The sequence below is a fragment of the Eleutherodactylus coqui genome, chromosome 8 (genome assembly GCF_035609145.1).
Source record: "Eleutherodactylus coqui strain aEleCoq1 chromosome 8, aEleCoq1.hap1, whole genome shotgun sequence".
NCBI lineage: Eukaryota > Metazoa > Chordata > Amphibia > Anura > Eleutherodactylidae > Eleutherodactylus > Eleutherodactylus coqui.
In genome coordinates, this window is record NC_089844.1 from 146,152,985 (window position 1) to 146,165,235 (window position 12,251).

Genomic DNA, 12,251 nt, shown 5'->3' on the forward strand with positions numbered 1-12,251 from the left:
TTTGTGGGTACTACAATCAAGGTGGTATGGAAAGCTGAAACCACACTGGGCAATGGGGCAGATTTAGGGCTCTCTCACACTTGCGCTTTGTACTGCAATAAACACGGCATTTGGAACATCGTGGGATAACGCTCCCACACGCTGTCAGCCGCAGGGAGCTATGGCCGAAATCAAAAGTAAAATCGCGGCAAAGCGTCGCTTTGGTAATCGCAGCGCTTTGCCGCATTTATGTGTGAGAGCAGCCTAGTGTGACTGCGCCTAGACCTTCTCAAAAGGCCACTTTCACGCAGGTGACAAAAATCGCACGATTTTCTCACGATGTGACCGTGCTGCAAATCGCATGTATGTGACGCCCATGGTTTCCTATGCGATCCTTCACATTAGCGATGTTTTGTAGGCTGCTACATTGCAAGAGAAAAAAAATTGTGGTATGCTCTCTACAGCCGTGATTTACAATGTTTTGTAGTCCTTGTTTCCCTATAGAGCCTTCCGGTATTCTTGTATCTTGATGACACCGGAAGCACAGGTGGAGTCAACATACAGGTTTTTTTGACAGGGGGTTGATGCCCCCTGTTTGTGATTGGCTGCACGCTGTCCCCTTTGCTCTGCCTCATCGGTCCTTCAGCCAGCGGCGTAGCAGCAGCGCTCAATTACACGTGGTCCGCTCCCTTTTAGATGTCCCGTGGTGTGTCTCCGTGCAGCAGGCCTGTCTGCCCTACTTCGGGCTCACAGGTGCTGTAGGTACCGGTGGCCGCGCAGCAGCGGTGAAGTGCATGTTTTCTGCTCCCTTTTACCGGCCCATCAGTGAGTCTCCCTGCCAGCTCTCTAATACCTCCCTTCACATTCCATGGTACAGCGTGGAGGAAGGCGAGAGACGGCAGTCCCCAGATGTGCTCGGTGGCTGTGCATCTAGGTGGCAGCTGGCCCTCGGCACATGTGACTGCTGCTGATTGGCCGTGGGAGGCCTTGTCAACGGCTGAGCAGTTGTCCAGCAGCAGGGACAGGGTCTATGTTCCCCGACTAAACTGGGCATTGCTTTTTGCCTGCCCTGGAGGATTAGGGTGTTAGGGTTCCCCTGTCGAACCCCTAGCTTCTTGTGGCGTCAAGATACAATAATACCGAGCCTTCCTTTGTGTTGCATCACACGAAATCATGGTTTTTGTACGGTGTGATGCAACTTTTACAGGAGGAAGTCCTACTGTTTCCCCTAAAATAAGCCCTGGCTACATTAAAAAAAAAAACCCACAATACATCGCCTAACAAGCACTGTCTGCTCCGGCGCACTTCTCCTCCGACAGTTACACTGCACTTGTTTGTAGTCTTCAGTCAGCGCTTGCTGGTCAGGATGGGGATTCAAAAAAATGCAGCCTCCAGGAGGTGCTGGCTCTGATTGGTTCTCATTCTCGAGCGCCGCGGCTCAGCCAATCAAGGCAGCACTCAATAAACCAATCACAGCTATTCAATGCAATGGGAGGGGGGATTAATCAAAGCAGTTTATGCCAGTATTCTGACATCAGAAAGTTGTAATTTTTATGCATTTTACATCACCCTTGCCACTTTTGTAAAAGTAGGCGTGGACTGACAGGAGAGGGATGAAGCCACTCATGGTCTGTCAAATTCAGTATAATTGACGACAAACTGCTGTAAATTATAGCACTACTTAGGCCTTATTTACATGGGCTACAAACCGCATGCATGTGAAGCCCATGGTTTCCAATAGGTTCTTTCAGGCTACAAAGCATAGTGATGATTTTGTAGCCTGTGTGAACAAGGCCTTAAGACTAGCGTGTAAAACACTGGTACTAGATAGATGTGACCCACAGCGCCATTGATTAGGGGAAGGAAGGGGGGCATGGTTACTTGCACAAAAATCAGTGCCTTTTGCCTCCCGCTTGACACTTTTATTAAAGCACACAGAGCCTGGTAGGTCCATCTCACTTACTAGAATTTATACCAGAAACTGGGGTAAGTTTCAGTCTGGGCCACGACTTGACCAGTCATACATCAAATCTAGCACAAGACTTGGGCCCCTTAACCCCTTCATGACCAGGTGATTTTCATCACCCCATTGCAAGAGCCTTAGCTCGCTGACATAGCCGTATGAGGGCTTGTTTCTTGTGGGACAAATTGTTATTTTTTTAATGGCACCACTCTGGGGTCCATATATTGTATAGCAGAACTTTTTAATTAAAGTCTCTTTTCCTCCTTCGGGAAGTGGAAAAAAACACCCAGATATGAAAACACAACCCAAATACCAATGGTGGAATAGCAGTCACCATTTAGTAAAAAGAACACGATCATTTTCTTATTTCGATCAGCACAATTACTGCAATACAGAGTTTATAGAAAAGCTTTCCATTTTTTTTACAGAATAAGGCCTCGTTCAGAGGAGCGTTTTTTTCCCCGCACACAAATAGATTGTGTCTTAGAACCAATGGTTCCCTATTGAAGGGTTCACATGAACGATTGTTAGATGCACAAAATACTCACACCTGCAACAGATAAGACATGCATGACTACACTGCTCGCATCTAAGGTGTGTGCGTGCATCGAGACAAGATGGGAGCTGACCTATCTTTGGTGCGTGCTGCTGCGTGCTGCGCAGGAGTTTCCATTGACTCCTGTGGGAGCTGGATTAACATGCAGCACCTTCCACGGGTCGTGTAAACGAGCAAATTATGCGCAAGCGTAGATCGCGCCTTTATCTTTGTTTACACAATTTTTCCACATGCAAGCGGCGATCTTTTTACGCAGCTATTTGTGCGCAAAAAAAAAAAAGCGCGTCTGGACGGGTTCTAAAACATTTTTAAAAGAAAAACAATTGAATCTACATCAGTGCCCCCTAAGGGCTTATTCACACGTCCGTATATCGGCCAGGTTTTCACGCCCGGCCGATATACGGTGTCCCTTTCTGCAGGGGGAGGAGGCGGGCCGTGAGCAGTGCCCTGAGCTCCCGCCCCTTCTCCACCCTTCTCCACTATATGCACTGGGAGGGGCAGGATGGAGGCAGAGCTAAGTTCCACCCCATCCCACCCTCTCCCATTGCATATAGAGCTCAGTGCACTGCTCACGGCCCGCCTCCCCCCCTGCAGAAGGGGACACCGTATATCAGCATGGTTTTCACGCCCATGTGAATAACCCCCAAGATCAATAGCATTTACATTTTTTGTGGGAAGTTATTAGTACGTGTGAATTTTAGATTGGTTTTGCGGTTTTTTTGCACAGTCGAATAAAAGAAAAATAGCAATCCTGACATTACTTTTTAAAATCTTTTATGGCATTAAGGGTGCTTTCAGACGATTGTATATCAGCTGGGTATTCACGCCGGCCAATATACGGCGCGTCTCTCTGCAGGGGGAGGAGGCTGGAAGAGCCGGGAGCAGTGCTCTGAGCGCCCGCCCCCTCTGTGCCTCCTCTCTACCCCCCTGCACTATTTTTCAATGAGGAGGGGTGGGACGGGGGGGGGGGTGAATTCCTGGAACTTGGCCCCGCCCATCCCACCTCCTCTCATTGAAAATAGTGCAGGGGCGTGGAGAGGAGGCACAGAGGGGGCGGGAGCTCAGTGCACTGCTCCCGGCTCTTCCAGCCTCCTCCCCCTGCAGAGAGAGACGCCGAATATCGGCCGGCGTGAATACCCAGCCGATATACGGTTGTCTTAATGCACCAATGACAAAATATTGTGTCTGACCGGTGACAAATATGGTTACAGCTATTAGGTCTTGCTTTTTAAATGGATAAAATTAAATTTTTTTTCAAAAAGGTCTTCCTACTGAATATTTTTTGGAGAGAAAAAACAAAAAAAAAAACAAACAAAACACGCGATTTGATTGAGCAGCAGCGATGCGGGATTACACTCAAGAAAAAGTCACTGATACTCAAAAATCATGGGAACAAATACGCGATTTTCTCATGGCAACATCACGATCACCCGTGTGAAATTAGCCCAAATCCCCTAGTTGTTTAAAGGTGCACCATACTCATCATCCAGCATGCAGTCACACTTTCATCGAATTCAATGAAATCCCAATGCAGGCTGCTGCAACATGTACAGCACTATCAGATTACTGCTAGGTACACTCACTGAGCCGGATAACAGCTGATCGCTGGGGGTCCCAAGTGGTGGACCCCCACTGTTCATCTATTGATGACCCATCCTGAGGAGAGACCATCAATAGTTCAGAAGCGCAACCCCTTTAGACAGGATAGAGATAGCTATAATATGCACACAAAAGCTATAAAGAGGTCTCCACCGGCCCAGGAGAGGCAGTAGACGGTCGCTCTGTACAGCAGCATGCAGCATGTCACATGCAGTGTACAAAGTCCCGCCCACTACAGGGAGGAGCAGAGCTGATTGGTTGGCTTAACCTTATATTATGTGCAAGAAGCAGCCTGGAGGAGATGCAGTGACCACAGTAGAGTACAAGGGCCCAAGATGATTTATGGTTGTCCCCACGTGACTTCCTGAATTGCTGCTACCTAACAGCCCAGCATTGTTCCTGTGATGAAAAATGGCTCCAGAAAAATGGAAACTAGTAGAAAACTCTTCCCAGGACAGCGAGCCTCTTCAATTCTCGCACGTCACCATTATATCTTCGAGGACCATGACTTCACAGGACTTGGTTTAACATATTTCAAACTTAGGATATTGCCATTTTACGACGTAGGCTTGTGTGTTTGATTGAGAGAGGCCGCTTGTCCGGATGTAATGATGTGAGGCAGGAAGTTAGCTGTAGACACTATGGTGATGATGAGTGAGTGTGAGGCACAGCATGTAGTTACACAACACCTACATATGAGGGCAGAGTTGTTTGGATAACAAACCACACCACATCAGGCTGAGGTGTATACAGGGTGTAGCCTGATCCAGCGCTAGATCTCAATACTAGTGTCCTACACTGAAGTACAATAGCGTACTTGAACAGGAAGGTATCGATGTGCTACATGATGAGGGCCTAGAACATGAGTTTCAAAAGTGAAATCTGTGTTCCAGGGCCCCCAGGGGCCGGTGTGTCATACCAGCGTGTAGCGCAATCATGCCTACCTATACAAGTACGCTATTGTTATCTCAATATAAGACACCAGTATTGAGATGGTCTTTTTCACTACACCCTGTATTACAGATGATAGATGAGAATTCTAACGAGTTGGTCAAGAAAATAAAAGGCTTTATTTTATTAGTACAAAAGAACAATTTATATTATTAACTGTTGCAGCATTGGAGAGATTCCTTATTACTTGTGATCCAAGGAAGTCTTGCGTCATTGTTTTCCAATCATTACAATATATGGTTGACGGTAAAAATCACCACTACAGTTGTGTAAGACCGGCCTCACTGATGCTACGTCGCTGCTGAATGGGACTGAGCTACAACACCAGAGGCAACCACTGGAAAAGATTGGCGCTGCAGGTGAAATACAAACGCCTTTCTTCTAGAACCCCTTAAAACACTAATCTCCCAGGTATATACGACAGATAGAGGCTTATCACTGCATTCATAAGATGGAGCAGCCGCATTGTGTAACAAGCCGACCGTTTATCACATCATTAAAACCGTCTAGTATTAAAATATCAGCGTGTAATAACCGGTTATCTGTAACCTTTTTCTGCCATCCCAGGAACTAACGTCCACAGATAATAACCGGTAAGAGACCCTAGTAGCTGTGACGGGGGAGGGGGTGAGGTATTGTGCATAGGCGAATCCAGAAAGACGCTTCAAACCACATCTGCTGCCATTACAAAGTTCTCTTCAGATGAGACGTCCGGTGCGGTTTTACCTCATCCGAGTCATGCAGTAATGGAGCGTCAGGGAAGGTTCTGTGCGTCACGCCAGCGGAGGATTATTTAGGCTTTCGATTTGTTCCCCCCATCGACTTTGTCTGTATGAGGAGAAAAAGGCAATTAATGGGGATTTTGGGATTTATACCAGAAAGCTGCGCTATATTTTGTGAATGTGATTTATAGCAAGCCTTCCTGCTGAAGGGAAAAAGACGAAGGAACCCGTAGTTAAATGGCAATTCTACCCGATATATAATATATACGAAAGCTGCGGGCCTAGAGAAGGTGTCCGTGTTGCCCTTAGCAACCAGTCAGATCGCTGCTTTAGTTTTAAAACTGGAAAAGTGAAAAAACAGATTGGTTGCTAACGGCAACACCAAATATTTTCATTGTCATCACCACTAGAGGGCGATCTGTGTACAGCTTTATATCGCTCCTACTGACCCAAATAGGAAAACACAGATCGCCCCCTAATGGCAATAGACATTTTTACAAGTGTGTGTGGTGCAGCTGTGAAGAAACAAGGCACAACAATGTGAACGACCCCCAGAGGTCTAAAGCCTCATGTCCACTGCTAAATTGTAATTTAAAATCCGCAGCGTTTTTCCCGCCCCATAGGGATGCATTGGACACCCGCAGGTAGTTAAATACCTGTGGATGTCATTTTCCCCCTTAGGCGCGGATTGCGTGTGCGGGAAAACACCCGCGGCATGCTCCATTTAGGTGTGGGTCTCCTGCGGGGACGGCTCCTGCAGGCTTCTATTGAAGCCTATGGAAGCCGGCCGGATCCACGGCACACCTGTACCTGAACTTCTGCTCTCCGGCGCAGTAGTGCGGGAGAGCAAGAGTTCAAAAGAAATTAAAGTGCGCGGCACACTGCCGGCGCGCTGAGCACATCCGCAGGGCCGAAGAAAGAAGATCCGGCCGCGACAGAGGGAAGATCCACAGCGTCCGGACAGGTAAGTTTAATCTTCTTTTTAGCCTCTTGTCCGCGGGAAAGGAGGGACCCGCTGCGGGATTCTGCATGAAGAATGGGGGCCTGATTTTCCCCGTGGACATGAGGCCTTATAGGATGTCATGGGCGACATATTTTTGTACTTTTTTTGCTCCTATTGCTTTCAATGGGCAATTAAGTTAAATTAGACCAATAGGTGCTAGGTTAGTGCGCACAAAAATAGTACATGTTTATTTTTATTTTTTTTGCGCAAACAAAATGCGCCCATATGAAATCAATGGGTTTTACGTGCACAATCCGCTCATGTGAACAAGCCCACGGGGCCCACTGACATGGGAGGATATTCTGACCATGTTTTTTACTAAATATGCACCCATCACATTGAGTTTGTTGTACGCCGACGTACGTTTTATGTGGACTGGTGGAGTGCATGAAAAGGTAAGATCATATAGATTTCCAAAAAAATAAGTAAATAAAGCAGTCCATGCATGTAACAGCCACGGTCACCCTTTAAGGCTTCCATAGATGTATGTGTGTGATTTTGATCCGTGATTACAGACCGAAATAGAACCCGGCCGATATACGGTCGTCTGAATGCACCCTCAGCCTGATGTGGCCCTTGGTGAAAAGGAGTTTGACACGCCTGCCCTAAGCGATCGCCATCTTCTGACAGTAATGATGTCAGCGCACATGGACGGCATACTCCCGGGGGATCCGTTACCTTTAGGGACGAACTTCATCGAGCTGCTGAATATTCAGAAGCGGGACTGGCCTTTCTTTGGGCCATCGTTTAAGAACTCATGGCCGAGTCCGTTGCCGCACTTCCCGCATGAGACCTGCAGGGGACAAAGATTAGGCAAGACATCAGTTATACAGAGCGGTCGGCACTGCAAGACCTACCGGGACTAGTGCGCCATCCTCCCAGTGCCCTTGTGGTAGTGACCTACAGCTGTCAGGGCATGCTGGGAGTTGCAGTTCCACCACGGGTTGCAGTATGCCTCCAACAAGCCCTTGTGCCAAGACCCCTTCTTGCTGTCCCTTACCTTAAGAGCATTGGGCCGCTCTACATACTTGGAGACGCTGTCCTTGTGGATGGTCTCCGAGAAGGCGGGCCACGGGGAGGAATGTTCAAACTTGGTGCGGCTGGAGAACAGCTCATACCCGCACTTCGAGCATACGTAGACCCCTGAAGACAGAGCAGAATACAATCACTACTAATCACTGTCCTTACAGCGAGCCTCCGGTCCTGGAGAAACAAAGATGGCCGCACCGCTTCTCCGACTACCTGATTTACCATGCGTCATTGGCTAAGAGACCATACATGCTGCTGACTGGTCGCTGCTGCTCATGTGAGCATCACTGGCCAATCAGAGCAGAGTGGTTTCCTAGACTACCAACACATACTAATGTACAGTGTACATCAGGTAGTCAGAGAAGCGGTGCGGCCATCTTTGTTTCTTTAGGACTGGATGCTTGCTTTAAGGGGTTATCCCACAAAAGCAAGTCGGTTGGACCCCTGCGGATCATTAGGATAGGGAAAACCTTGCTTTCATAGACAACACCTTTAACACAAGTACGTAACGTTCAATCCTCGTATAAGGCCTCCTTTACAACACCCCCCCCCTCCTCTCCCAAAAACACAGACTACACAGGGACATCATACAGAGAATAAAACTAGAATGTTTCTGTTCACTGACAGCCAGCAGGGATCTTGAAAGCAATGAAAAATTAACACAAAGTACATTTTAATTAGATAAACTGGTGTGGGCACCCCTCTGAACAGTCTGTGCCCACTGCATGCAGACCGCCATGACCAGCGCCATGTACGCCACTCATTGCGTGCTTAGTTACCGCAATACACCAGGAAGTTACACAACTCGTAACTCTACGAACAGGGGATCCATTACTTCACATCCTCCTGAGAAGCGCCATACTTCCCCTTACTCAGCAATCAGTGAGCCTCTTCTGAGAGAATGACCCCCACACATTATTACGGGTAACTACTACCCTGGTATGTATTAGGGGTTCTCTTCAGCACCGCATGCAGAGCGCAGCGCTGGGCTACGACTGTCCCAGCCTGCTGCAGGGACTCCATTGGAGGACCGTTCACACGGGACCGCATCACGGCACAGCTGTGGAATTCCACACCAGATCTGCAGATCGAGAGGCCCTTTTACACGGAACAACTATCATTCTAACAGGCAAAAATGAACGCTAACCGTTCCGTGTAAACGCCGCCAAACGACAAATAGTTCTTTTGTTCATTCTATGCAGGCATGAAAATAATCGTTGGGTCGTTCGCTAACCGTGCGGTTTAAGTACCGCCGCTTCCATCGTTCTCAGTCACTTATACAGCGAACTCGACGATTTCTCGTGTGAAGGCAGCAACCATGTATTAGTCAGTATAAACAGGCTGCCTGAGCGAACTGGCCGCCATTGTTTGCGCAGGAGCCAATGACTGATGTTCCTAGTCTTTACAGAGCGATAGCGTTCAGGCCGCCAGTCGCTAAAGCGCTCACCTCCCTGTAAGGTTTATTGGCGAACACTGAAAGGCACACCCTCCGGCATGTTTACGCCAGCGGGAAAGGAGTCAGCCAGCGACTATTTTTTAGTGAACTGAAAAGGACAAGTGAAGAAATCCCTGCCCGGGCGATAGTCATGTTTACACGGACCAGCTAGTGCTTGAACGAGCGAGCCAATGTAAAGAAAAGCCAAGCTGGAGTCACCGACCGCAGCAGCGTGAACGGGGAATGGAGAGCAAAGGGGGGGGGGGAAGAGAAGAGGGAGAAAGCTGCGGACACTGAAGGAGACAAACCTGCGCAGCAACATTTTCTAAATGCAAAAACTGCCACCCAGGAGCAGTGGAGAGTCGTCATACCGCAGGGCAAGGCTAGATTCGCACAATACGAGCTATGGATTTCAATTAGTTCGTTCATAAATGCGTATTTTTGTGCGCATTTTAGTCATGCCAAAAAAAAAACTGCAGTATGCTTTTTTTTGTGCATTAGCGCTGCGAGAGTCCCCATAGAAGTCAACAAGGATGCACAAATGCGAGAGCGATACGCTAGAAACACTGTGGAATTGCGCAGGAAGAAAAAAAAAAAAGAACACCGGGAACTCATTACACTTCAATTAGTGCATCTTTGTTTGCCGCGTGCAAATAAAGTACAGAAAAATACGCCACCGCGCACCATTACAGCCACACACATCACTGCTGCAGGTCTAGGGGCAACTCACTTATCGCCACATCAACGTCACAGGTCTGAGTGCATCACCGAGGAAGTCATCCCCTACCTGCTAATCTCCAGCTCCTGTGAAACTACAAGTCCCATCATGCTCTGCCAGCTGCAGAATGACTTAGCATGATGGGAGTTGTAGTTTCACAACCGTTAATGACTGCTATTACAGACATGTTATATTTGCATTGCACTACTCAATTGTATCGCATGCCTGCAGATTCCCCGTACAGATCCCAACAGTTCGCAGTCTAGAACACGACTCTCCTAGTAACTTTCTGCAGGCTGTCACTGACAGGCAGGTCCTCCCCCAGAACGCCCCTTATCCCGGATCTAAAGTGATCAGTAAAGTCCCATTACCGTTCTCGAAGTGATCTTTATAGACCTCGCCACCAAAGAACGAGCAGAATGACATGGCGTTGTTTCCCAGGAGCTCCTAATATTGACCCTCACCGGCCACCACCTTTTAGTACTAGAACAGAACAGTCATCAGACTCTTGTATGGACTCGTGCATGATGTCATCAGGGGGCGGGCCGGCGTCCTCCAATGCGCGTATCCCTGTTTGGCAGCCATATTGGGTGGGGAATATTGAGGAAGGTGTTGTCTATGCAGTGCAGTGCTCCTAGTTTGGGTAGTTGAGGTCAATTACCAATTGGAGGGATTTCAACAGTTATTTCCTTGTACATTTTTTTGCAAGGCTTGGTATCCTTTTATGCAAGAGGTTGCATCAGCCAGTTCCTGCTTTTGTAAGTGTATCAGGGAGCTGTGTTCTATAGGCCAGAGGTTAGGGTTTACTTACGCGAACGCATTTGCGTTGCGTATTACACTTGCAAAATTTGCGCCTGCAATATGCAGTGAATAGAACGCATTGATTTCAATGGGTTCGGTTAGATGCGTTTCTAGCACATGCATTTTGGTCATGCAAAACAAAAACGCAGCATGTTCTATTTTTGTGCGTATTAGGCCGCCTGCACACGAGCGGAAATCCCGCGGCGGGATTTCCGCCACTGAAAGCCTGCATAGGAGTGCATTACAATACGCACTCCTATGCAGACGGCCGCGGTTTGGCCGCGCGAAATCTCGCGCGGCAAACAAGCCGCGGCGTGCCCTATTTTTGTGCAGGGCTCGCACAGAAACGTCACTCACCCAGCCGCCGGCTCCGGTCTGCGCATGAAAGAGCCGGGGGCCACCGGGCGCGAGTGAGTACGCGCTCGTCTCTGCATGCGCTCGGGTCGGGTCCCGCAGCGAGAATTCTCGCCGCCGCATCCGACCTGCTCGTCTGCAGGCGGCCTTAGGGCTCTCACACACTTGCGTTTTTCTAACGCTGCGTTTTTTGTTAAAGCGATTGTCAATGGGGCTTTGTAATGTTAAAACGCAACGCAACTTGTATTTTTGGTGCATTGCGTTGCGTTTTTAACATTAGAAAGTCCCATTGACAATCGCCTTAACAAAAAACGCAGCGTTACAAAAACGCAAGTGTGTGGGAGCCCTTATGCGCGAAACTAGCCCATATTAACCCCTTCCCTCTGCAGGGCGTAAGTTTACGTCCTGGCAGCCTGGTACTTCCCGCAACAGGACGTAAACTTACGTCCTGCAGATAGCGCGGGATCACATATGATCCCGCGCTATCCCGCAGCGGGAGCCGGCTGTCAGTCACAGCCGGCGTCCCGCTGCAACAGCGGGGGGGCATCGGAGATGCGTCCCCCGCTGTTAACCCCTTCCCTGCCGCGATCGCGGCAGGGAAATAGTTCACAGAGGGATCGCGCTCCCTCTGTGTCTCCGGCCGGCTCTCGTGATGTCATCGCGAGAGCCCGGCCTGTCACCATGGCAACAGGACGCCAGACACTGGCGTCCTGTATTGCCTATGCCTGAGATCGCTGTATAAGCGATAAGGCATGGCAGAGCAGTAGCTCTGCCATGCCTTATGACAGCGATCATCAGGGCAGTGGTTAAAGTCCCTCAGAGGGACTCAAACAGTGTAAAAAAAAACAAAGATTAAAAAAATGAATTTAAAAAAATGTTAAAAAAAGAGTAAAAAAACATTTTTTTATGCTTTTTCTCAGATTAGCATTAAAAAAGGTAAAAAAAAAATTAAAACCCCACATATTTGGTATTGTCGCGTCCGTAACGATGCGTACAATAAGTTGCACATGCTTTTGACTGTGCACGGAAAAAAACGCAAAAAAAACGCTAAAAACTGAGGCAAAATCCTAATTTTTAGCATTTTGTCTCACTAAAAACGCAATAAAAGTGATCAAAAAAGCCATATGTACCCCAAAATGGT

General features: G+C 48.2%; 1 protein-coding gene across 1 annotated transcript; it reads right to left on the reverse strand.

Annotated features, from left to right (window-relative positions):
* Positions 1 to 5,148: 5,148 nt before the first annotated feature.
* On the reverse strand, positions 5,149 to 10,485 carry MSRB1 (methionine sulfoxide reductase B1). Its single transcript, XM_066576640.1, has 4 exons — positions 10,327 to 10,485; positions 7,774 to 7,916; positions 7,452 to 7,566; positions 5,149 to 5,876 (listed from the first exon to the last, which is right to left on the reverse strand). The coding sequence occupies exons 1-4, from the start codon at positions 10,379 to 10,381 to the stop codon at positions 5,842 to 5,844; spliced, it is 348 nt and encodes a 115-aa protein (XP_066432737.1). The 5' UTR covers positions 10,382 to 10,485; the 3' UTR covers positions 5,149 to 5,841.
* Positions 10,486 to 12,251: the final 1,766 nt, after the last annotated feature.